The 23699-nt window shown below is 49.3% G+C and overlaps 4 protein-coding genes across 7 annotated transcripts in view; 3 read left to right on the top strand and 1 right to left on the bottom strand.

Moving 5' to 3' along the window:
• Positions 1-21340, top strand: part of ZNF598 (zinc finger protein 598, E3 ubiquitin ligase) — a 181614-nt gene extending 160274 nt beyond the window's left edge. Inside the window, exon 13 of the mRNA XM_054271076.1 lies at positions 21329-21340. The gene's annotated coding sequence lies outside the window, so the exon portion shown is untranslated. The remainder of the gene's footprint in view (positions 1-21328) is intronic.
• Positions 919-11604, top strand: MEIOB (meiosis specific with OB-fold). 2 transcript variants are annotated; one of them, XM_054271057.1, is made up of 13 exons: positions 919-987; positions 4207-4264; positions 5415-5546; positions 6096-6168; positions 6547-6742; positions 7237-7337; positions 8800-8852; positions 8937-9032; positions 9438-9539; positions 9987-10140; positions 10473-10656; positions 11099-11185; positions 11450-11604. In XM_054271057.1, the coding sequence occupies exons 1-13, from the start codon at positions 919-921 to the stop codon at positions 11564-11566; spliced, it is 1422 nt and encodes a 473-aa protein (XP_054127032.1). In that variant the 3' UTR covers positions 11567-11604. The 2 variants fall into 2 exon arrangements, with proteins under 2 accessions (XP_054127032.1, XP_054127033.1); XM_054271058.1 differs by lacking the exon at positions 11099-11185.
• FAHD1 (fumarylacetoacetate hydrolase domain containing 1) lies at positions 13193-14516 on the bottom strand. Its single transcript, XM_054271069.1, has one exon. It carries the CDS (start codon positions 14455-14457, stop codon positions 13771-13773), a length of 687 nt encoding a protein of 228 aa, XP_054127044.1. The 5' UTR covers positions 14458-14516; the 3' UTR covers positions 13193-13770.
• LOC128933908 (hydroxyacylglutathione hydrolase, mitochondrial) lies at positions 14584-22655 on the top strand. Of its 3 annotated transcripts, XM_054271064.1 has the most exons (10): positions 14613-14650; positions 16191-16216; positions 17412-17593; positions 18016-18080; positions 18847-18964; positions 20278-20386; positions 21157-21260; positions 21661-21762; positions 22019-22098; positions 22399-22655. In XM_054271064.1, the coding sequence occupies exons 3-10, from the start codon at positions 17489-17491 to the stop codon at positions 22496-22498; spliced, it is 783 nt and encodes a 260-aa protein (XP_054127039.1). In that variant the 5' UTR covers positions 14613-14650; positions 16191-16216; positions 17412-17488; the 3' UTR covers positions 22499-22655. The 3 variants fall into 3 exon arrangements, with proteins under 3 accessions (XP_054127037.1, XP_054127039.1, XP_054127036.1); XM_054271062.1 differs by lacking the exon at positions 16191-16216 and having other exon boundaries at positions 14584-14650; XM_054271061.1 differs by lacking the exons at positions 14613-14650; positions 16191-16216 and adding an exon at positions 14687-14751.
• The last annotated feature ends 1044 nt before the right edge of the window (positions 22656-23699 follow it).

The raw sequence follows: 23699 nt of genomic DNA, 5'->3' as shown, positions 1-23699 counted from the left end.
GTAGGCTTATTTGTTCTCTAGTTCAACAGACCTTTATCCTAATGCCTGATGAAATGGTTAACAATTCTCACACGAGGTTCCAGGTATAAAGACTGTGAAAGCCATTCAGGATTTTGTTCTAAAGACTGAATGAACAGGCATCCTCTGAAAAATGTCAGCAGTTCTCTCCTATTAAAGGTTATTAAGATTTGGACAATGCCATGGTTCCTTTCACAACAAAAACCAGAATCTGACAGCCATTTGTTAAGTATCTAAATGTCTCTGAGGAACCCATGGAATAATAAGAGGCATTCAGAGGGGCTAAAAAAGCACCCATGGCCCCACTTCAGCATCTCCAGAGAGATCCTAGGTGTTCTCAGGGCTGGGCAGTAAATGCCACATTGGCAGCCTGAAAAAAACTTGTTTTCACAAATTTTATTTTAATAAATTCACAACTTTTCTATTTTCAGGAAGCAATAAACTCACATTTTAAAGTAGTTTAATATTTAGTCCAAAACCTCAGTTAAAGGTGCTTTGCAATCCAACACTTCTCTTTCCTCACATATAAATTGCCTTTTAAATATGAGCTGCCTCATTAAATTCAGTTGGCTTCCCAGAGAGAAGGAGGGTAAATATTTTTCAGAGCCTGGTGCTAATGGAGTCATTTAATGATGAATAATAAATAAAAATTACAGGCCTTTATTTGAGAAGCTTAGGTAGAGCTGTCACAGTAAAATTCATAACTTCCATCGCCAAATCCAAACAATAAAGAATTGTCTACTTCAGATGGCTTGAAATGCCTCTTATTGAAAACAGATGCTATTAGGTCAAAACATTTATGTTAAAAAATAACTTGTTATTCTCACTGTGAGTGCTCTTAAGTGATTTGTTTGGATATTTACAAAATGTGAGTCAGTTTCCTTCAGTTTCAGATAAAGAATGGCTCATTCTCGTTCAGCACGGGACTTTGTTGCACTTTCAGATCTGCATCCAAACCTTGCTCGTCCTGTAAGTCTCACAGCCTTTTGTTCCCAGAGGAAATTGTATCTGAGCGTCTTATATTACTGCAAAATTATGTAATTGATGTGTATTTAGGTACTGATAGCATTAGTGCAATTGTTGTGTAGAAAGGACCTTCCCTTCTTTGTGTGCAAAGCAGCAAAATGAAAATTGATGCTGTTGCTGTCCACAGCCCGTGGGTGCCACAGGCACAGATATTGACTGGACAATTCCATGTATCAGAGGCTCCTTTGTAGCACTTGAAATGGATGTGCTGAATTAGTGAAGACATTATTGAGGACATGACAGAGTCAGCATTATGCAGCCACAATCATCTGGGCTCTCAGGCACGCTGGGAAGGCAGGGTAAAAACCTCACAGTTCCATAGCAGGGCTGGTTCTGTTTCTTTGGGATGAAAAATGGGTTTGCATAGGATCACAGGTTGGTTTGGGGTGGAAGGGAGCCTAAAGCCTGTCCAGTGCCACCCCTGCCATGGCAGGGACAGCTTCCACTGTCCCAGTCTGGCCTTGGGCACTGCCAGGGATCCAGGGGCAGCCACAGCTGCTCTGGGCACCTGTGCCAGGGCCTGCCCACCCTGCCAGGGAAGGATTTCTCCCCAATATCCTAAGCCCACTCTCTCAGGAGCCATTGTCCCTTGTCCCGTCACTCCATCCCTTGTAAAGAGTCTCTCTCATGTTTCTTGTCAGCTCCTTCAGCACCTGGAAGCCACAATTAGGTGACCCCAAAGCTTCTCTTTTCCAGCATGAGCAATCCCAATTCTTTCAGCCTTTCCAATCATCCTGGAGCCTCCTCTGGACTCACCCCAAGAGCTCCAGGTGCTCCCTGTGCTGGGACCCCAGGGCTGGAGGCAGCTCTGCAGGTGGGGTCTCACCTGAGCAGAGGCAGCATCCCCCCTCCCCTGCCCCAGGGAAACTCTGATGTTCCTGGAAAGAGTGAAAATAAGGAGTTCTACCATTCCCACTGCTTTTTTATTTGGGATGGCACTTCTTTTTTTCTCATTTATTTTAAACAAATGAAAGAGGAATCACAGAAAAGGGATGATCTAAGAGAAGTTTTCTATCTCCTTAGAGCCATATTGATCCAAACTGGTGTTCAGCAATGCTAATCTAACCTGCCATTCACAGTTCCTCCCAAATAATGATCCACTAATCCAGTTAAAAGCTTTTATTTTGCAAATAAAAGCTTTTATTTCACAAATAAAACTTATCTTGAGTATTGCAGTTAGCAACACACAGCAATGAAAGTATTTTTATAAAATAATAATTGATGATAGAATGATCAGTGTGTGTTGTGTTAGGCTGTGAAAACAGCTGAACACACAGTTTGAAGTATCCAAATGGCACGGTTTATGAGTTTGCTGTTTATTTTAAAAAGTGAAAGAGATTCAAGTGTAAACACTTGCAGTGCTCAGGAGTTGGTTGAGCAGCCTCAAGCAGAGCTCTGCCAAAACAGGCACCGTGGGGGGGTTCCCCTCCTCTTTTGGGAAATGAGTCTTGGGCAGTTGCACAATGAGCTGATCAAGGAAATGATCTCTGGAAGTTTTTCTGCCTTCCTCAGTCCAAAATAGATTCCAGCCAGATCAATTCCTTGTGCAAGCTCAGGGTTGGAGACACAGAGGTGAACACATCTACAGCAGGGCCAGGGCAGATTTCTTTGGGAAATTGGATATTTACACCAGAAATTAGGCACAATCAGCCTAATTTCTGCAGGCACTGATCCTAAATGTTAGTTCTTTTGACATTTGGTGGTTTAATAGATTTTTTTTTTTTATTAATTAAGAAACAAAACCCAAAATAGAAAAACAAAATCCTAATCAGTCTCACTGCATGCAGTGGATATAAAGCATTCAGTCTGGAAGGGGGATATTACAGTGCTGTACACAAGTGGCCTCTTCCTGAGTGTGTCCCTCCTTGCAGGATAAGGCAGTTCCCGTGCTCCCTCTAGTGATTCCAAGGAAACCGGAGAGCTGGTTTGTGAGCACGTCTCGATGTCGCTGCAGTGAAGTCAGGCAGATCACGCTGCTTTGGGAATCCGTAAAAAATGAATCCTGGCTGGGTTATTGACCTGCAGCCCTGCCCTTCCCAGCTGGCTCTGGAATTCTGCTGGAATGGGACACTCAGGACGGCCAGAAGGGCTCGTGTGAAGGAGCTGGGGCTGCCACATCCCTGGGAGGGACCAAGGCCAGCCTGGACAGGGCTTGGAGCCCCCTGGGACAGTGGAAGGTGTCCCTGCCATGGCAGGGGTGGCACTGGATGGGCTTTAAGGTCCCTCCAACCCAAACCATTCCAGGGTTCTGTGATGAGGAATTGAGGCAGGATGCTTCATGTTTGAAGGATCCTGGCAGTATTGCATTGTCAGTCTGTTCTTCCAGCCCTTGTCCCACTCTGATTGTCCTTGCTGAACTCTTAAATCCCAAATGAGCACTGCAAACCTCTTCTCTACACCAAGGACCACACGAAAAACAACAACAACCCACCACAGAGCTGTTATGTTATGTTGTAGATAGATAGATAATATATCTATACCTACATGTGTGTGTTTGCTCCCAGTAGTTGTGTTTGACAATTGAGAACAGGATGTTTTTACATAATAGACACAGGTTTAGCAAAGCAGAATAAGATTGATTTTGGTCTGAATCAACAGAAAAGCTCCTTGCCTCAGCTCCCCTGGAGTCACTTGAAAGACAGCAAGAGAGAGGCACCTGTAGAAATTTAGGCAGCTTGGCTGAGGCAGGACAAGCTCCTGTAGGTGCACACGTGTGGCTCGTGGTGCTGAGAGCCAGGAAAACCTTGGACACTTCAGTGTAAAATAAATCCTGTCCAGACTTTCCATGGAGCATTTGAGGAGATCTGAGACCTGTGCAGAGAGCATGAAACAACAACATTGCTGCCTACCTGAGGAGAGATTGCTGTAAAACAGCCAAAATTGTGAAGGCTTGGGGTGAACTTTTGTCCTCTCGTTTTCTTCACAAACAGAAACAGATGCATTTATTTTAATATTTTTATTAGTCACAATTTTTTCCTAAAGTAAACTTGTGTGTTTATATTTTACTCTTTAGCTCATACGGTACTGTAGGATAAATAGATTAAAATGATTACCAGCCAGAAATATGTTTATTATCATCAGCAGAGTATAATTCCATGAAATCTAATTCATCATCTACATCTGGGTTTAATACTTGTACTCTATAATCTTTTTATTTTTCAGAATGTAATCGGGCTGGTTATTGGGAAAACAGATGTCAGAAGCTTTCCAGACCGAAAAAGTACAGTCCCTTTAAACTCTTCTTACTTCATTTTCTTCAACGGTGTAATTTGGCAGAGATGACTGAAATCAAGGTTTAAATGATAAACAGATTTCTCAGTGTAAAATGGATAGAATAAAATGCACTCAAAAAAATGGTGTCTGTTTGAGAACCAAGATGAAAGAGCAGCATTGGTTTAGCTGAGCCAGATCAATTAGAAATTGGAAAATCTCTGTCATGGAAGAGTTTCATGCTCTGAAGATGGAACCAATATGAACCCAGTCTTCCATAAATACGGCTGGGATGGAGCTGGTGCCTTCATATTTGTTCTCTCTTAAAACAGAAATGTTGAGGACATGTCTTGTGGAGTGACACAAGTAATTTCTGGCCCAAGTGGCAACAGCTTCATCTGGGGCAAAATGGGAGTTATATGTTATTAATAATGTTAATTGGAAATTGAAATAACAAATTTACAGTCAGGGTTGGTGCAGACACTGTCAGGGAGCACCTCCAGCCCTGGAGAGCCATTCCAGCTCCAGGAGAAGGGCTCAGTTATTCTGCTGCCACTGGCTCCTGCTGAGGTTTTAGGGGAAAGTCATTGTTGTCACCTGGAACTGGGGCCAGCCTAGTGCAGAGTCCACAGAGGGGTGTTGGTGTGTGTGCTCCACTCGAGTTTTCCTGGATAATTTTGCCATCTACTGCATCGTGCTGTGATCCTGGAAAGCTTTATTAGTTACCTGTATGCGACAGGGCAGGGATGCAGACACCAATATCCTGAATTTTCCACAGCACTGGAAACACTTTGCTTTATTGAATTGCCCCCCCCGGCAGTGTCCCTGCAGCCTGGGCCATCAGCCAGCCCAGCTCCCACACACCTGGGGCTGTGAGTCCAAATAGCCCTGCCTGTGTGCCAGCCCTGGTGTCACCTCCCACAGCCCCTGCCCCTCTCCTGTTTGAGGTTCACACCTGCGGGGTGCTCAGGTACAGCCACAGCAGGAACTGCAGCCCGTTCCCAAACACCACCGTGCTCCTGCACCACCTGCTGGCCTCCAGCGGGAGAAAATTCCTGCTCAAACCCAGGAAAACCCCAAAATATTGGTTTTTATGCACATATTCTAGTTAGAAATCAAGCTGTGCTGAGCAATTGCTGCAGCCCTGTTTATTTTTGCAGACATTGGCACTGAGAGATACACCTTCAATTTCACCATTCGTGATTCCCCAACTTATTTCATTAATGTCCAGTCCTGGGGCAGAGAAGAGTACATCAGATCCCTCTCAGAAAGCTTCAGGGTTGGTGACTGTGGTGAGTTTGTTTATTTTATTTCATTTATTCCCACCACGTTTCTGTTTGCATGGCAATCAGGGTTGTGCTGGTGGCTTTGCTGTGTTTTGCTCTGAGGACTCACAAACAGCCTAATTGGAAACAAATTGTTCAGTTCTGTCCAATAGAAAGAGGAAAGGAACAAGATTCCAAGGATTTCCACTGAAGCCCAGTAAATATGTCAACAAAAGAAACCCACTGGGTGCAGCAGCTCAGAGCTGGCCTGCAGTTAATCAATGTCAAAGCTCACATTATACTGAGGTCTTAAACATGATGAAAAATAAGCTGTGAAGCAGTTTGCTGTTTGTCTTCCCTCAGTTATAGATATGACTATGATTGCTGATAAAACCACAACAAAAATCCTGTATTTATTTACGGGATGCACTTTTATCTTTTTAAGTTCACAGAAAGATTTTGCTGCCTTGTGGTTGTTTGGATAAAACTTATGGGCTTACAGAGTGTACACACAAAAATATCTATAATTGTACCTATAATCAATTTCTAACATTACTTATCAATGTTTTGTTTTAGTTACAATTGAAAATCCATTAATTCAGTCAAAGGAAGCAGAAAGAGAAGAAAAATTCAACCCTGTAACTCCTAGGTAAACTTAAAGCATAGAGTGGTAGTTCTTTCTAGAAAGATCAGAGTTAAGACTTGCTTTAATTTCCAGCCACATGAAATTGGTAGAAATTTTTGGTGTTTTCTTCTTGTGTAGCTGTACCTCCCTCCTGTGCTCAACAGTGTCTGGTCAAATCTCAGAGGAGAATATATTTAATAAACAAAAGGTCATAAAGCAATAATGTTCTTTCTTACTAAACAGAGTAAATTTCATTCTTTGAGTATAAAATTGACAAGCTTTTTTTATACCTTTAGGAAAAACTATACTGGAATAAAGTTGCTTTTCCATATGAATGAACATTTTACACTGTTGATACCTCAGTGAGTGCTGTGCTGATCCATGGGATTTGTTCTGTTCTAGTGGCTACAAATTATTGCTCAGTGAGAATCACTCTGTGGTTAAAACCTCCTCCTGCTACGACACAGACACCAGGCTCCTGGCCCTGCTGCACCTGCCTGTCAAGGACCCTCAGGATTATTATTCCCTGGGGGACATCGTGGCCAACGGACAGAGCCTCCATGGGAGAGTCCTCAACGTGCTGGCAGCTGTCATGGCAGTGAGTGAGGAGCATTTCTGAGCTCTACTATGAGTAACTTCATTGTAAATCTGTGTAAATGTGGATTTGGGGCTGTGATGGCAGTGAGTGAGGAGCATTTCTGTGCTCTGCCACAAGTAACTTCATTGTAAATCTGTGTAAATGTGGATTTGGGGCTGTGATGGCAGCGAGTGAGGAGCATTTCTGTGCTCTGCCACAAGTAACTTCATTGTAAATCTGTGTAAATGTGGATTTTGGGCCTCAAAATCCACATTTTGGATTTTGGGTCCTTTTGGAGTGGCCAGGACTCCATTTATTCAGCTTGGCAGCTGAGTGACAATAACCACACACCTTTGGATGAGATTTTTATCAACAAAATGAAGGGGAAATTAAGTGATCCCATTTTTAGTGGTCTAGAGTCTTTCTGCCCTTTTCTAACCCTTCTCTAGGTTATGAGTTTTATTCTTCCAAACACTCAATAGAGGACAAGTGACTTCTTCTCTTTCTTCCTCAAGGTTGGGGAGCCAAAGTATTTCATGACTTCAGACAAAAGGAAAGGCCAGAGGTGTGAAGTAAAGCTGTATGATGAAACAGAGAGGTCTTTCCCAATAGTATGGTAAGATGTTCTTTAATTCCCTAAAACATATAATGCAAACATGGATAAAGAAATTAGCTGTAACACACACTAATTAACTATAAACGCGTCTTTTAATTTAAATATATTGTTATTTAAGAGCAACTGAGATGAGGCAACAATATACACTGAAAAGAGACTTAAAGAAGAGATTCATTAGAATGGCCTTATATATCTTGTGGAGTTTTATGGCTTGCTGACAGCCTGCTGGCTCATGAATGGCAAAATGAACCTCAGTTCCAAATAATTCCTTTTTTTAAATGTGGACATTTGAGCTAATTCAGGAAATGACTTTTACAACCAGCTGCAAAGGCTGTTGTGTCTCTTCCACAAGCACGAGGGCAGGAAAATGAAGAGCATGATCCATTTTTAAAGCCGAGCAGAATTGCAAGTGGAGTGGAAATAGGTTGAAATGGTTTTTAAATATTTAAAATGCAGGAACGTTTTGATGCGACTTTGGCTGTATTTTGAAACTTTGTCCTGTTTACAAACTCATCTCCACCCAGCCCATCCCTGAACAGTGCCTTGTTCACAGAGGAACCTTTGCATTTTGCCCAGAGTTTGTTCAATAAACTCGTGGCTTTTCCAAGGGCAGGGGCATGTGGGGCTGTGGTGTCCCCTTGCCCTGGGATTGCTCTTTGGTGGTTAAAAAGTGACTTCAGGGACCTTTGTTCCCTCGGGGGAAGCAGGCAGCCAGCCCTGCACTGTGGGCTGGGAACTGTGTTGCCACCAGGGATGTTTAACACAATTCATGGCCACAAACCAAGAGAAGCAGCTCTGGGGTGAGCCCTTCCAGCCCAGGGTTAATTTGGGAATTACCTCCTCCATCAGCTCTCTCAGTGCTGGCACTTGGGCACTGTCAGGGGATTCCAGAGCCCAGCAGTCAAGAGCTGCCTGGGCAATATCAGATGAAAAGGAAATATCTTAAATCTCTTCCCAAGGATTAAGGAGAAAACCCACCAGAACAAATCTGTGCTTTGGCTGTGCTCTTGCCAGTCAAATTTAGGAGGAGCTGAATGAGATTTTATCAAGAGACCATGAAATTACCATTTTTGAGGGATGTTTCTGACCTCACTCCAGTCTCATCATCCCCAGCCACAAAGATCCCAGTGTTGGAAGTGCTGAACATCTGGCCTGGGGATCTGAGCAATCAGCCTGGCCCTGCACACGCAGCTCCTTTAACTGGGATTTGCTTTAGCTAGAAATGACTTGGATAAAAGCTGAAACACAGCACTTTCCCTGGTATATTCTGCATTTAGACCATCTTTATTTTATCCTGTTTGGGATAAAGCAGGCACATGGAATTTCAGTGCCACGTGTGTCACAAAGGAGTTGTGTCCCCTTTGGGCAATTTTATTACAACTACATTATTTTGTAGTTTAGTACTAAACACTTTGAGTGCTGTTTCAAAAATGTTTTCCTAATCCACTTTTGTTTAATTTAGCTGGGATAATGAATCCATCCAGCTGGCACAGAGTTGGATCCCCCAAGAAACAGGTAAAGCAGTCTGGTTTATGGTTTTATTGAAGTTCTTCATGTGGCATTTATTCTCCAGTAACATGGGGGTGTTTTTCTGCACAGTTATATTTGCATCAGATGTGAGAATCAATTTTGACAAATTTAGGAACTGCATGACTGCAACGGTGATATCCAAAACCATCATTACAACTAACCCAGGTAAGAGCTGCTCGAGTATTTCTTTGCTTTTAGTAATTATTCTAGTCTAGAATGTATTAATTAATCTACTGGAACTGTGATTTCTTCTGCCTGCTCTTCACAAAGCTCCCTGCTTTTTGTCTGCTATGTGATGACCAGTACTTTTGGCTTCTATTTTTATTTTATTTTACTTTATTTTACTTTATTTTATTTTATTTTATTTTATTTTATTTTATTTTATTTTTTTGTTAGCAACCTTCATATGTTTATTCCATGAAGGATTAACAGTAAAAATAAAAAAGAGAAAAGCAAATCTTGGCTAATTCAAATGTGTTTGTGCTACCAGAATAAAAACCTGTAAAATACAAAAATGCTGTGACTTTTCCATGCAACATATACTGATAACTTTTAAAAATGTATCTTCAGAAACAGCAGAAGCAAATGTTCTCTTCAGCTTCATCAAAGAGAGTGCCCAGGCAGGAGCTCTGCCCAGCCCCATGAAGGAGCAGCCAAATGAAACCATTAACTGTAAGTATTTGATTTTATTTACCTGCACAGACTCATTTCATAGTGCAGCTGAGAGTTCCTGCTCTGTGTGTTCACAGAAACAAGGCTCAGGTCCAGCCTGGCTGAGTAGGTAAAGTCTGGATGGTTTCTTGGGGCTGTCCCTTATTTTATCTTTATGTATCTCAGCTGCCTGTGCCAGCTGCAGCCTGTCTGCTGTGTTCTTTGTCTGCAGCCAGTTTGGAGAAGTGAGGGGGAAAGCTTTTGTCAAAAACTCCTTTTGGAAGATACAAAGATTAAATCATAGATATATTCCTGATCTGAATCCCTTTTGTTTTACTTTTTTTTTTTTTTTTTTTTTTTTTGAGGGGGGCTTTACTGCTGCTTTAAACCTCTTTTTTATTGCCTTAAGATCCACTTTTGCCATTGCATAATTTCTGGCTCAGACACACTTGTGTTTTAAACTTGTAGTGGAGACTGTAGTGGATGTCTACACAGTGGAACAGCTGAAAGAAAAAGCTCTCCAGAGTGATGGGAAGCTGGAGCCTGTCCATGGAATTATTTATGGCTACATTTCCACCCTGGACATCGACGAGAGCATGTCCAGAGTCCTGCGCAACAGATGGTGAGCGACTGCCTGCCTGGAGTGTGTGCTGAAACTGCTTGTCCCTCCTCCCCAGAGCCAAGTGACATGGAGAAATGTTTTAGTCCCATCCCAGAGAAGAAATAAAACTGCTCTGGAGGATGCCATGTGGGTTTCTGGTGGGGAGTTTTGTTGGGTGCTCTTTGTGGTCCTAGAGTAAAAAAGAAAGAGGTCACTTGATCTCAGACAGACTCAAGAGTTTAGGAGAGGAATAATTTTTTAAAAGACAAAGTCTCTTGGGAAATCTCAGTCTAGAAAAACGTTTCAGGAAGAATAAATTGCACATCTGCATGAATTCTCTCCTTGTGTCTCAGCTCAGTGTGCCGGTTCATCGTGAATGAGCTGTCAAACTCCTGCACCTTCTGCACCGACGTCTCTCCAGAGGCCAAGTCCACCTTTGCCAGCTTTGACATCCTGGTGGATGTGACAGACCACACAGGCACCCTGCGCTCCTGCTACCTGGCTGACTGTGTGGCTGAGGACACCCTGGGCTGCACAGTAAGGGGGACTGGGCTGCTCCTGAGCTCAGCTGGGAGCCTGAGGGGAATTGCAGATATCTGAAAATGTTCTCTCTGTGTGTGTGTGTGGGTGCAAGAGTGACAAAAATGGCATGGATGGATGGACGGACGGACGGACACACAGAGCTTGGAAGTCAGCAGATGCCAACAGGAATTGTGTTCAGTGTAAGACTGAACCCAATTCAGAACACTGCTTTTCTGAGAACGTGGCTGGAAATCCCTAACTCTGATTTTCAAACAGCCTGCAGTTTATCTGGTTAATGTGACTGTCTTGGTACACATCTCATACCAAGCACTAGGTTAAAATAGAAAAATACAGCTTAGAAATGTATAAAAATATGTAAAATGTTCTTTTCATCATCATCCTGTTGTGGAGATGATTTAACCACCTGCTGAAGTGCTCTGTGGTGTCCTGTTAACAGGTCACTGAATTCCTCATGCTGGAAGATGACCAGAGGACTGCACTGAAATGGCAACTCCTCTTGGAACGAAGCAAGATTTACTTCAAAGTTAGTATTTAATGCTTAATTCAAAACAGTAGCTGGTTTTCACTTTTATACTTGTCCTTTTGGGCAAAACTCTTTTTACTCTCCCATCTCCCCTTTCTCTGTCCCTATTTCCAGGACAAAATGAAAGTGTTTGACTTCAGCAGTGACAGGCAGATGGCATAACTGTGTACTCACACAGGAAATAAATGCAAATAAATCTGTCAAACATCTGAAAATAATCTGTCAAGGTGTTGTGATAACAAAGATCCTTAATTATTTTTCCAGGTTACTTCATCACCCAATTGGAGAACTGGATTAAAAGTGAATCTTCTTTCCTGCAAACTGGCAGATCCCATAGAGGCCAGTCAGAGCTTGTTGGGAAGAGACTGGAATTATTTATAAATGCTAGGAAAGGCTTCCTTCACTCTGTTGTTAGAGATGGAATTCTGCTGTTGTTGGGTTTTGCCAAGTCTGTTCTAATGGTAAAGGAGAAGTGCACGTTACGATACCTCTAAGTGAGCTTCTGAGTCCATATTTTTGGGTGATTTTACTTTAAAAAGTATACTTGGGCCTCAGCTTAAATATTAATTCTAAAAATTCAACCCCTTTCAAGGGGGCTGGAATTTTCCTCACTCAGCTGAGATCTTTGAAAAAATCAGAAATAACAAATAGGTTAAAAGAGATCTGTTGAACTTGTGTGGTTTTAACTGTTTTTGTGTGAAAGAAATAAAGACCCCCCCTTGAAACCCTGCCTGGGTTTGTGCTGCACCTTGCTGAGGCCAAACATGGAGCTGTGGGCAGAGCAGGGCTGATTCCCTTTGGGCAGACTAGGTCTAATTAGAGCAGAGTAATCAATTAGCAGTGACCTCTGACAAGCAAAAATCAAGCTGAGGCTGTGAGCAGGACTCTGGTCTCCAAAGCTGGATTTAAAGAACCCAGGTATGTATATTGTGCCTTCTTCCATGTATTTTTTCCCCTGTTTTTAATATATTCCTGTCCACATCCTCACTCCTGAGCATGTTGGGACTCAGCCTGATTCCAACAGAGGGAGATCCCCCAGCCCTGCTCTGCCAAAGGGTTTCAGGCCAGGACATCCCAGGGAACTCTGATCCCCCTGGTGCCCTCCCTACCCTTAAATCAACATGGCACAGAGAAAACCCCCCAGAAACAGGAAATCCTGACAAATAATCCCAGACCGCACCCCTGACTCGTGGGTGGCAATAAAGACCCCAAAAATGCTGCCAGTGCTGGGTCACAGCATCCCTCTTGTAGCAATAAATTATTTAACATTTCCCAGCCACAGCAATTCCCATGCTGAGGGGAATGTTTCCAATAACTTAATCCCAACTCTGTCAATACCCAGGGCTGGAGACCAATCTGCAAATGATGCCCTGCTGCTGTTGCCAGAGATGGGAAATGCAAACAGTGCAGACACTTCAATTCCATCCTTCCTCTTCCAGAACTGTTCACCCTAATGGCTCTTTTAATTCTGAAGAAATTCTAAAGGAATTCTTCAATTTCTTCTGCCAGTGTGGTGTGCAGCACCCTGGACTGTGCTGCTCTCACAGAGCTGCTTCTCTTTGGGAGACGGGATTTTTCTCTGTAGAACTCCCCATTTTTAAAACCAAAGCTTTTCCTAGCAGTTATTAAGATCTGGCTCTGATAAATGGACGTGTTTAACTTTGCTGGTTTGCATTTATGTAAAAACAAAAACATCCATCTGTTTTTGTTAGAAATGAGCCAGTTCTGTGCAACCTTTGAAAATCAAGGTTTTGATGTCTGCATGGGGAGGATTTTTTAAATTATATTTTACAACTTGCTGTTGAATTGAAAGAGAACTCACTGTCATGCAAACCGGTGGGGAGTGCTGGAACAGCTGGAGTTGGGAACTGGGGAAAGTTACCCAGCGTGGCTTTCAGCAGCTGGAAACACTTAAACCTCCAACTGCTGCATGCACTGGTAACAGCAACTGCTGCACTTACTGTTTCACTAAAAATACATTGAAATCACTCAAAAGAAAAGTTTGGTGGTGATCTTTATCCACGTGCTTCTTTATTCTTGATCATTTTACATTATTTCACTTTTAGAACATTTTTAAATCTCAGTTTAGGCAAAAAACAATCTGCCAAACATCTGGCACACTTCCTGCTGCCTTCGCCCCCTGGAGTGGGAGGAAAAGCCATCCTTCTTTAATTTGTATGTTTGAAAAAAGCAGGGAGGAATCACAAAACTAATCCAAAAAAATCAAACATCTTTCTCTTGCAGAGGAAACTCTTTGCAAAGCTGCAACTCTTGATTTAGGGCTGAACATCTTCACATAAACCTTTGATTTTCCACAGCACGGCTAAGCCTTAGCTCCTACATCATCATTTGAATTGTTTTGATCAGTAATTTTTATTTTAAGGCAATACTCAAAGCACCAGCAGAACAGAAGCACATACAGAAGGACAGCCAGGCCCATTGCCCTCTCCAATGTCTCAGCCTCCAGTTCCCAGGTATGGTTTTGGAATTAAATGTTGGAATCTGGAGCTTCTGGGCTCCACCTGCTCCAGGCTGGGCCGCACTCCAGGTGTGCTGAAGCCTCCATGGAGATGGGGCAGTGGCACTCAAACACCTTTTGGGCTCCGGGGTTCGGTGCCCTGCACCACCTTGAACCTCATGGACACCACGTCCCTGATCCCCGCCTCGATCTCATCGTTGGCCTCCACGGACCCCACTCCTTTGGGAGACCCCGTGAGAATCAGGTCCCCTTCTTCCAAGGTGAATATGTGGCTGATGTAGCTGATCAGGTAAGGGATGGAGAAGATCATGGACGAGGTGTCCCCCTCCTGCCTCAGCTTCTCGTTCACCTTCAGCCAGATCTGCAGCTTGTGCGGGTCCGGGATCTTCTCCTTGGGCACGAAGTCACTGACGGGGCAGGAGGAGCCGAAGCCTTTGGCCAAGGTCCAGGGCAGCCCCTTCTGCTTGCACTGCTCCTGGGTGTCGCGGGCGGTCATGTCCAGGCACAGGGCATAGCCCGCCACGTGCTCCATGGCCCGCTCCTGCGGCACGGCCTGAGCCCTGCGGCCGATGAGCACGCCCAGCTCCACCTCGTGGTGCAGGTTCCGGCAGTAGTAGGGCCGCACGATCGGGGACCCTTCCCGCACGTAGGCCGAGGAGGGCTTGAGGAAGAAGAGCGGCTCCGCGGGCAGGGCGCTGCCCATCTCCTTGGCGTGCTCCGCGTAGTTGCGCCCCACGCACACGATGTTCCTGCCCCACTCCCAGAAGCGGGACAGCGGTTTGGAGCCGGCCATGGCCGCCCTTGCCGCGTCCTTGCGGGTGCCCGCACGGCGCCGCCGCTGCTCCCGCTCCTCCTCCGCGGGCCGAGCGGGCGGGCCGGGGGCCGGGCCCGGGGCCGGCCGGGCGCAGCGCCGCCCCCCGCACGCCGGGCCGGGCCGGGCCGGGCCGTGCCGGCGCTGCCGCCGCCTCCTGGGGCGGACAGCCAAGGTAACCGGGCCGGGCGGGGTGCACGATGCTCCGCGGGGGCTGGCGGGGGCTCGGCACCGCCCTGGCAGCCGGGGCCGTCCTCGGGGCCGTTCTCCGAGCCGGTACGTGCGGCGGTTGCTCTCGGGCCGTGCCTCGCGGCCGCGGGCGTGCCCGGCCCTGGGGCTGACTCACGGCCCGAGCAGGCCGGCAGCTCTGGGCTGCAGCCGGGGCCGTGCCGTGCTCAGCCCATCGCGGAGGCCCTGCGGAGCCCCGGGCCGGCGGTCAGTGCTCAGGGAGGAGGAGGATGAGGAGGATGGGGGGCCGGGCTGCGTTCGGCGGGTGACAGCTTGTACCGGTGATGGAACCGACCCCAAACGGTCCGAGCTTGCGGTTGCATTTCGGGCCTAAATCCTCACCGGCTCCTGGGCTCTCTGGGAAGTCTCCGCAGGTGGTTTTGCATCACTGGGGGTTTAAGACGTGGCTGTGATGGGCGAGAATCGCCGGGGTTCTGTGGCAGGGACGCTGCCGGGAGCTGCCGTGTGGCAGTGCCAGACCGAGCCCGTGACAGGTCCGGAGCTCCCAGGGTGGGCTCTGCACCTTCCCCTGCCGGGACTGGGAGCCGTCTTGGCTTTGGACACATTTCCTGGAGCCACAAACTCGCTGGGTATCCCAAAAATCCCCGCAGAGTGTAAAGAGTGAGCGTGGTTCGTGTGAGGCAGCACAGCAGCTGGGCCTGCAGTCATTTCTGAGTGACAGCCCTGCTTGGAACGGGAATTTTCCACTCTTTTATGTAATAGAGTAACCCCAAACGTTCTGGAGGAAGTGCAGGAAGCAGCCGGGTTCTGAGGGAACCTGCCTGCTGACATTAACACCTCCAGCTGCAAAATCTTTCCCTTCTGCTGCTCCAGCTGTGCCCATGGTCCATTCCACAAGCCCAGGTGGGTGATTCAGACCTGCTGTCCCATTCCTCTGCTCCAGACAAAGCTGAGCGAGAATGAATCACTGGGCATTAATGAGTTCTGAGGCAGAGCTCTGTGTGTGACAGGATCTGAGCATGGCCAGGGAGCTCCTCACGCCCTGCTCAGACCTGTCCAGGGCATGAGGAGCTCCCTGCTCTGCTCCTGAGCCGCACATGGCAACTCACAAAGCATGAGTTTCATTCTTGGTGGATGTTTTCTCGTTCCTTTGTTGAAATTACATGTTAGGAAACATTTCCTTATGTGGTGCAGCTTGTTTGTTTGTTTGTTTGGTAGGAATTGCAAATTACACATGCAAAGAGACTGTGGGATCCGGGCCGAGGTTAGAGATGGTTCATATGAAAGAAGCATTTGAAGTATGTGAATATTTCCTTTGAGTTGAAGTTAAGGTTGGGTTGTTTCCTTTTGGTTGTATTTTTTTTTCCTAGTTGGTGTCTAGCGTGCAAACAAGCACCCAGTATAGATAACTCTTGTGACTGACAGAATCCAAAAGTTCTCCCTGTTGGCAAGCAGTTGTTTTTTGGGCATTTTTTCCCCATCAAAGACTAGTAAGGGCTTTTTTTTTTGTGTTCTTTTTTTGAAAGGAGTCTTCTCCAGAGGAGCACTGCAGGTAGGGATGCTTCTCCCAGTCCTGTAAATACCCAGTGCATGCCTGTTGTGTTGTGCTTTGGGTTTGCTTTTTGAGCACTATGTTTAATTTCAGTGGTTCCCCTTCCCTCGTGAGCAGGGATGGTGGAGGTGGAAGGGCAAGAAGCTCTGGGCAGGATGGTTGTGCCAGAGGGCCCTGACAGCTCCCTGTGCCTGGCAGCAGGAGCAGATCTGCAGGACTGTGGGGCTCTTATCAGGGGTGGGCAGGCTGGGACAGGGGGACAGGGTGAGCACCAGCACAGGGACCCTCCCTGTGGCACAGAGCGAGGTGGCCAAGCAGGAAAGTCAGGAGCCTCTGGGAGAGTCAGTGGTGCAGAATAAAATGGGTCTGAGCCAGCACAGGCACCTCTGGGTTGTGCAAACACCTCGTGGGTGCTCAGCCAGCAGTTCCTGACCTGCAGGGACTGGCACCTCCTTCCCTGCGAGTGTTTGAGCTCAGCTCTGAGCTGCAGGGCCCCAGCAATGCCAGGCCTCGCTGTCTTCGCTTCCCTTCCTTCAGTTCCTGTGGTAACGCCTCTCAGGGTTGGTTATTTCTGTAAGAGTCAAGCAGTGGAGCCCAGGTTATTTGCATCTGGAATTTGCTTCTTGGATGTGATTAAACATTGAACCCAAAGCAAACATGGAGGCTCTGGTGTTGCATCAGGGCAGGCATGAGCAAGGGCCCTGTGTTACCTGGCCAGGTAGCCCTTCCTCCCTCGGAGAGCCTGTTTGCTGTCCATGTGCACTGCAGGATGACATTTCCCCCAGAAATACAAACTGGATATTTCTTTTAGAGCAGTGTATTTCTGTATTTCTCTTTTTTTTTTTTTCCCTCCTTCCTCTTTGTTTTTTGGCTCTGACGTGTCCTTTGTGCCTTTTTTGCAAAATTACTCTCCCAGACTGATCTTTGACCAGCTCGATTCTGCTCTCCTGCCCCTTGAAATCTCCTCCTTGGTGCAAGTGCAGAATTGTCCCTGCATGGAAAGCAAAGTGTCCTGTGCTTCTTGGGGCAGCTCTGGAGCACCCAGAGCCTTGAGGGGCACCAGGTTTTGTCCCATGGTGGCCTCTCTCATGTCTGAAGGAGGCAGGTCGGGCTGTGCTGTGGGCTGGGGCCCCTGCCATGCCCTGTCCCTCCTGTCCCCTCCCAGGGCTGAGCTCTGGCTGGTTTTGGTGCCCAGGTGCAGCACAGCTGCGAGCTGGATTCCTGCACACCGAGCACGAGCTGAGGGAGCCCAAGGCAGTGAGCCAGGCCGACATGAAGGTGGAAATCCTGCCCGCCCTCACTGACAACTACATGTACCTGCTCATCGACCAGGACACCAGGGAGGCTGCCATCGTGGACCCCGTGCAGCCCCAGAAGGTAACACCCCTGGCTCTGGGGTGGCCTTGCAGGAGGGAACGAGCCCCAGGCCGCCTCAGGTGTGGGGGAAAGGCTGGAAGGGCTGGCTGGGCACAGGGACAGCCTGGGGACACCCCAGGGACTGCTGTGTCCTTCATTTCAGGGATTGCTGTGTCCCCCACTCACCCCAGGGATTGCTGTGTCCCTCACTCCATCCAGGAATTACTGACCTGTTTTGGGATTTTGGCCTTAATTTGATAGAGCAGAAAAGGGAAAGGGCACTTGGGGCTGGGTCAGGGCTCGTGTGCTGTCCTCTCCCTCCAGCCCGGGTGGGATGAGCTCCTGCAGGGCTGCTGTGGCTCTCACCCCTCATGCCCAGATGCCACCAGGGGTGCTGCCAGCTCATTCCATGGTGTGACTCTCCTCCTGTGTCCCTCCTGCAGGTGTTGGATGCAGTCAAGAAGCATGGAGTGAGGCTGACCACTGTCCTGACCACCCACCACCACTGGTAACCACCCTGTCCTGGTCCCTCACGCACACACAGCCAGGATTCAGGGTGATCTGTGAGCAGCAGCTGAGGCAGAAGGACCAGAGCTCATCCTTTGGCCTTGCTCTGAGCTGTGTGTCAGTGCCTTTCACCTTTGAAATGGTGATTTTTGCAGGCAGCCAGTGCAGTGCAGGGCGTGGAGGCGGCTGTGGGTGTGGGAGGGAGCAGGTTGGTGCTGAGGTGCCAGGACAGGCCCGTGAGGCGTCCTGCAGTCAGCACTGTGGGAGGATCACACAGGTACAAATTGGCTCTGCCAGGGTGTAACACGAATGCTTTGTGTAGTAACCTGTGTGTGGGTCAGAGTGGAGCCACCCCTGTGGCTGGAGAGTGAAACAAGCAGCCCTGAGCTGGACAAAGCAGCAGCACAGCAGTGCCGGGCTCTGGGCTGGCTCTGTGCCTGCTCCCTGGTGTTTTGTGGGGTGCTGGAGTTCCCATTTTCCACTCACCCCATTCCCTCCCTGCCCCAGGTACTGCAGAGGTTACTGGGAGCCCCTAGGCTGCTGTTTCCCACCTGGGATGGACCTGTCAGGGATTGATTCCCCCTCTGAGCGCCCCAGTTACTGCAGAAAGGATCTCCACTCCTGTTGTTGTGCCTGTCCTTGGCTGGGAGGAGTGATGGATCCTGGGAGAGGCTGGATCAGAAATGATCCCCTGGAGCTCACCACTGCCCTCCCAGTGACCACAAACCTGTGCTCATCCCTCCCTAAACCCCTTTTCCCCCTTGCAGGGACCATGCAGGAGGCAATGAGAAGCTGGTGAAGATGGAGCCAGGGCTGTACGTGTATGGAGGGGACAGCAGGGTGGGGGCCCTGACCCACAGAGTGTCCCACCTGACATCTCTCAAGGTAAAGGGAGGCACTGCAGGGCTCTGGGCACCCCTCCCTGTGGCACAGCTCTGTCCCCACCCAGGCTGGGCAGCTCTGGTGCCTTTCAGCACATGGGGGATGGCTGAAATGCAGCTTTCACCATTTTCCAACCCTGGGACAGCAACCCCTCTGCCTTGTGTGAGGACAGCACTGAGGCAGCTGGGACATGCTGGGTGTCCCTGTGCAGCTGGGGGACAGGGCAGGGGCTGTGTGACAGGATAAAGGCAGTGTGACAGGGACAATGTGACAGGATGGGGGCAGTGTGACAGAGCAGGGACAGTGAGACAGGACAGGGATTGTGTGACAGGGACAGTGTGACAAGGCAGGGACAGTGTGACAGGATAAAGGCAGTGTGACTGGGACAATGTGACAGGATGGGGGCAGTGTGACAGAGCAGGGACAGTGAGACAGGACAGGGATTGTGTGACAGGGACAGTGTGACAAGGCAGGGACAGTGTGACAGGATAAAGGCAGTGTGACTGGGACAATGTGACAGGATGGGGGCAGTGTGACAGAGCAGGGACAGTGAGACAGGACAGGGATTGTGTGACAGGGACAGTGTGACAAGGCAGGGACAGTGTGACAGGATAAAGGCAGTGTGACTGGGACAATGTGACAGGATGGGGGCAGTGTGACAGAGCAGGGACAGTGAGACAGGACAGGGATTGTGTGACAGGGACAGTGTGACAAGGCAGGGACAGTGTGACAGCAGGGATTGTGCTCTGCCAGGAGCACAGTGAGATCCAGGAGGACAGATCCAGCTGTTCCTGTGGGATGCCAGCTGGGAGATGGGCTGAGCACAGCAGTGCCAGCCTGGCTGTCCCCAGCTGGCAGGTGACAGCACTGCTGGGACAGGTGCAGGCAGGCATGAAGGGCCCGGGGTGCACCCCAGGAGGGGCACAGCACAGGAGGGAGCACAGGAAGGGGAGCACATGAGGCTGTGTTGTTGAATCCTTGCCTTTTTCTCATCCACTTCTCCCCTCAGCTCCATTTCTGTTTGGGGTTTTTCCACGCTCCATCAGCTTTGTTTAGGATTCTCTGTTGGCTCCTGCTGCCAGCCAGGCTTTGAGGGCATGGACATGAAAGGATGTGGCAGTTCCCTTTGTCAGGACACCTGCTTGAGGAAACAGCTCCGTGCCAGCCCTCCCTCCCTCCCCGGGCTCTCCCAGGAGCAGAGCTGCTGCTTCCTGCCAGCCTGGGGCACATTTAGGACCATTAGAGCTCTGAGAGTAGCAATTCTTCTCTAACCATGCCATTGCAGCTTCAGCTTTAGTGTTCTGCCTTCTTCCCAGGTGGGATCTCTGAGTGTGAAATGCCTCAGTACGCCGTGTCACACCTCGGGCCACATCTGTTATTATGTGACTAAGCCAAATAGCTCCGAGCCACCTGCAGTTTTTACAGGTGAGGAGTTGGGAGGTTCCCTTGCAAAAAACAAAGCTCCCCCTCTGCCTGGGTGCCTCTGGATGTGCATCCCTCCCTCCCTCCCTTCCTGCCAGGGCAGCTGCTGAACATCCACACCCTGCTCCCCTTTCCAAGCAGGTGGAGCTGGGGAAGCCCCTGTGGATCTGTGAGCCAGGGCTGCACACCCTGCAGGCAGCATCAGCAGTGAGCCCTGCAGGAGTCCTACATCCAGCATTTTTTTTTTTTCCTGGAGAAAAGAGCTGTTGGTTTCCTGTTGGAGGCCAAACTGATCCCAAACCCTGTTGCTTTTCCATATATCTGTGCTCAAGTCTGACAGCAGAGAGAGGAGAGAGTAGGGGAGTCAGGGAGGGCTGGTGCTCCACTGCTGGTTTGGGGCCTGCATCCTGCTTTGGGGAGAAGGAATCCCCTTCCCTGGGGCTCTGCTTCATCCCTGTGTCCTCCAGAAGCTCCTGCATGGAAGAGAAAGAGCCTTAAACAGGATTTTAGGGAGCACTGGGCAGAAAATAGAGGTGACTCATCTTTGTTCAGTTTCACAGCAAAGAAAAGCGTCCCTTGTCCCCTATAGGAGGGGGCAGCAGGGGACAGGGGCTGCCCACAGCTCAGAGGTGCTGGCAGGAGGTGCCTGGTGAGGCTCCCACGTGTGCCAGCAGTGCTGCTGTGGCTGTGCCCTGGGGCAGCAGGGGCAGGGCTGAGCCCCCAGGCTGGTGTGGGCAGCCTGCTGTGGCCTGATGCCATTGTCACCCCTGCAGGTGACACCCTGTTCGTGGCTGGCTGCGGCAAGTTCTTCGAGGGCACCCCAGAGGAGATGTACAGGGCACTGATTGAGATTCTGGGCAGCCTGGACCCCAGAACGGTACAAACCTCTCCTTTTGTGTGAGTGAGCAGCCCGGAGCAGCACCCAGAGCAGAGGAACACCCTGAGGGTGCTGCTGGGCACAGGGACTGCTGTGTGCAAGGAATGGATGCTTACAGGAGTCCTGTGGTGCTGCAGGGCCCTGGGGAGGGTTGGCCTGCCCCAAATGTTTGTGCTGTGTGGGGAAGGAGCAGGGGCTGGTGGTTAAAGGCTGCTGGGCTGGGACATGGGGCTCTCATCTCTTCAGCTGGCAGCTTGTTCTGCCTGCTGAGTCCTGGCACGTGTGCCTGTCTCCATTTGGGGGTTTTGGGTGGAGTGTGCTGTTCCTGCTGTGCTGCTGGCACCTGGCAGTGCCATTGCAGTGCCCAGTGTCACTGTGTCGCTGTCCCTTCTCTTCCCAGAGGGTTTACTGTGGCCACGAGTACACCATCAACAACCTCAAGTTTGCTCGGCACGTGGAGCCCAGGAACCCCAACATCCATGAGAAGCTGGCCTGGGCCAAGGTGAGCTGAGCTGCTCCTCCTTCCCTGCACACAGAGCCTTGCTCAGGAGCTGCAGGAGAGGAGACAGGGCTGGGAAAACAGAGGGAGTTAAGAGCCAGGAGCTGCAGGATGCTGTGTTCCAGGGGAGCAGGGTTTGCCTGTGCCCACAGTTTGCTGTCTAGGGGAGAAATTCCCTGCCTGGAAACCCCTGTTGTGTCCAGGGCACTCCCTGCTCCCCAGAATCCCTGGTGGAGCAGCCCTGTGTCCCTCTTTGCAGGCCCAGTACGACAGTGGAGAGCCCACCATCCCCTCCACCATCGCTGAGGAGTTCACCTACAACCCCTTCATGAGAGTGAGGTAGGGAACCGTCCCAGTGCCTCCCTCATCCCTGCCTGGGCGCCTCCAGGGCTCCCACTGGCTGTCCTGGCAGAGGGCTCCTGCATTTGGGGGTTGTGCTGAGCCTCATTCCCTGGCCCAGGAGGCAGAACAGCCTTTGGTGTGTCTGTTCCTGTACCCAGCAGGTGCCGTTTCCTCCTGAGCCTGCAGGCCAAGCTGGGAGCTGTGCCAAAGGCCGGGGTTTGGTGCTGAAGTGCAGCCCTGAGCCCTGAGCTGGTGCCTGCAGGATCCCACCCTGACCCTGCTCTTCCCTCCTGGCAGGGAGAAGTCAGTCCAGGAGCACGTTGGGGACAGCGACCCTGTGCGGGTCATGGGCGCCATCAGGAAAGAGAAGGACAACTTCAGAGTGCCCAGGGACTGAGCCCTGCCTGCGTCACTTTAATGTCACTTCAAGTGTCACTTAGACCTTTCAGATGTTTTAGGAGTCAAATCTTCTGTCGTGGTTGAGACAAGTTTTCTTTAGGTTTTTTTGTTTTGTTTTAATTCAGAAAAAAAAAAAAAAAGCACTTTGCCCTTGTTGAGATGTTCTACAGCATATTTATATTGTGATGAAGAATATTTATCCTCCTCTTGCTCTCTCAAGCTGTCACATGTCACCTGCAGATCATTGTGCAAGTGTTGGTGTGAGACCCCAGGCTGGGCAGGATCAAGCCTGGGGTTCAGGAAGCAGCTCCTGTCCTTGCTGTGGATGGACAAGGTGGGACTGAGACGTCTTTGTGTGAAGCAGAGACCAAACACAGGAGCTGCAGATCTCAATGTTTCCTCCATGCTGCTACTTCAGCATTCTGGGTGTCCTCCAGGGCCAGACCTGCCGTGCCAGTGCTGCTTCAGGGTGTCCCCTGGGAGCCCCACGGGCTGCCCTGGCCCTGGGGGTGGCTCTGGGGCCATCCAGCTGCTCCCTTGTCCCCAGGCATTGCTGTGCTTGCACCCTTTGAGCCCCAAGCTGTTGCATGAAGCTGCTGCCTGCTGTCCCCTGTGTGTGAGCTGTGCCAGGCTCTGGCTGGTGCCTCAGAATGCAGGAGCAGCCACTCCTGGTGGGTGCCTGTCCCCCTGAGGGTGGTGGCAGCCCTGCAGCAGGCCTGGGAGTCACAGGCAGCTGAGCAGTGGTTACCTGTCCCCAGGTGAGCAGGGATGTGGGGTGGCACCAGGCCTCCATTTGCTTTAAAATGCTGAATTTTCTGTGGTTCAGAGAGAAAAGTGTTACCTAGAGCTGTGCTGCCACACCTGAGTGTGACTGTCCTGATGAGTGTGACTGTCCTGAGGGCTGGGCAGAGGGGAAATAAAGAACAGCTGGAAGCAGAGGTTGTTAACTCACAGATTCCTGAATTTCTTGGGTTTGCACTAGAGATTGAAGTCAACCGGCTGGGAGTGTCATTCTGCCCAATCCTGGGGTGAGTGGGTGGCACTGTGGGGACCCCAGGGGCTTCAGTGGCAGCTGCATTTTTGTGGAAGGGGAACAGGGGAGGGTTCAGCCCTTGTTTTGCTGCCTGTGAGTGCCAGTCCTTCCTCACGAGGGGCATTTGGGCCCCTCAGGACAAGAAGGACATGGAGGGGCTGGAGCA

The sequence above is a fragment of the Melozone crissalis genome, unplaced genomic scaffold, assembly GCF_028551555.1.
Source record: "Melozone crissalis strain CALT ecotype California unplaced genomic scaffold, PUWL_Pcris_2 ptg000012l_1, whole genome shotgun sequence".
Lineage (NCBI taxonomy): Eukaryota > Metazoa > Chordata > Aves > Passeriformes > Passerellidae > Melozone > Melozone crissalis.
The sequence above is the reverse complement of the archived record's forward strand: the minus strand, read 5'-3'. Positions and strand labels throughout refer to the sequence as shown.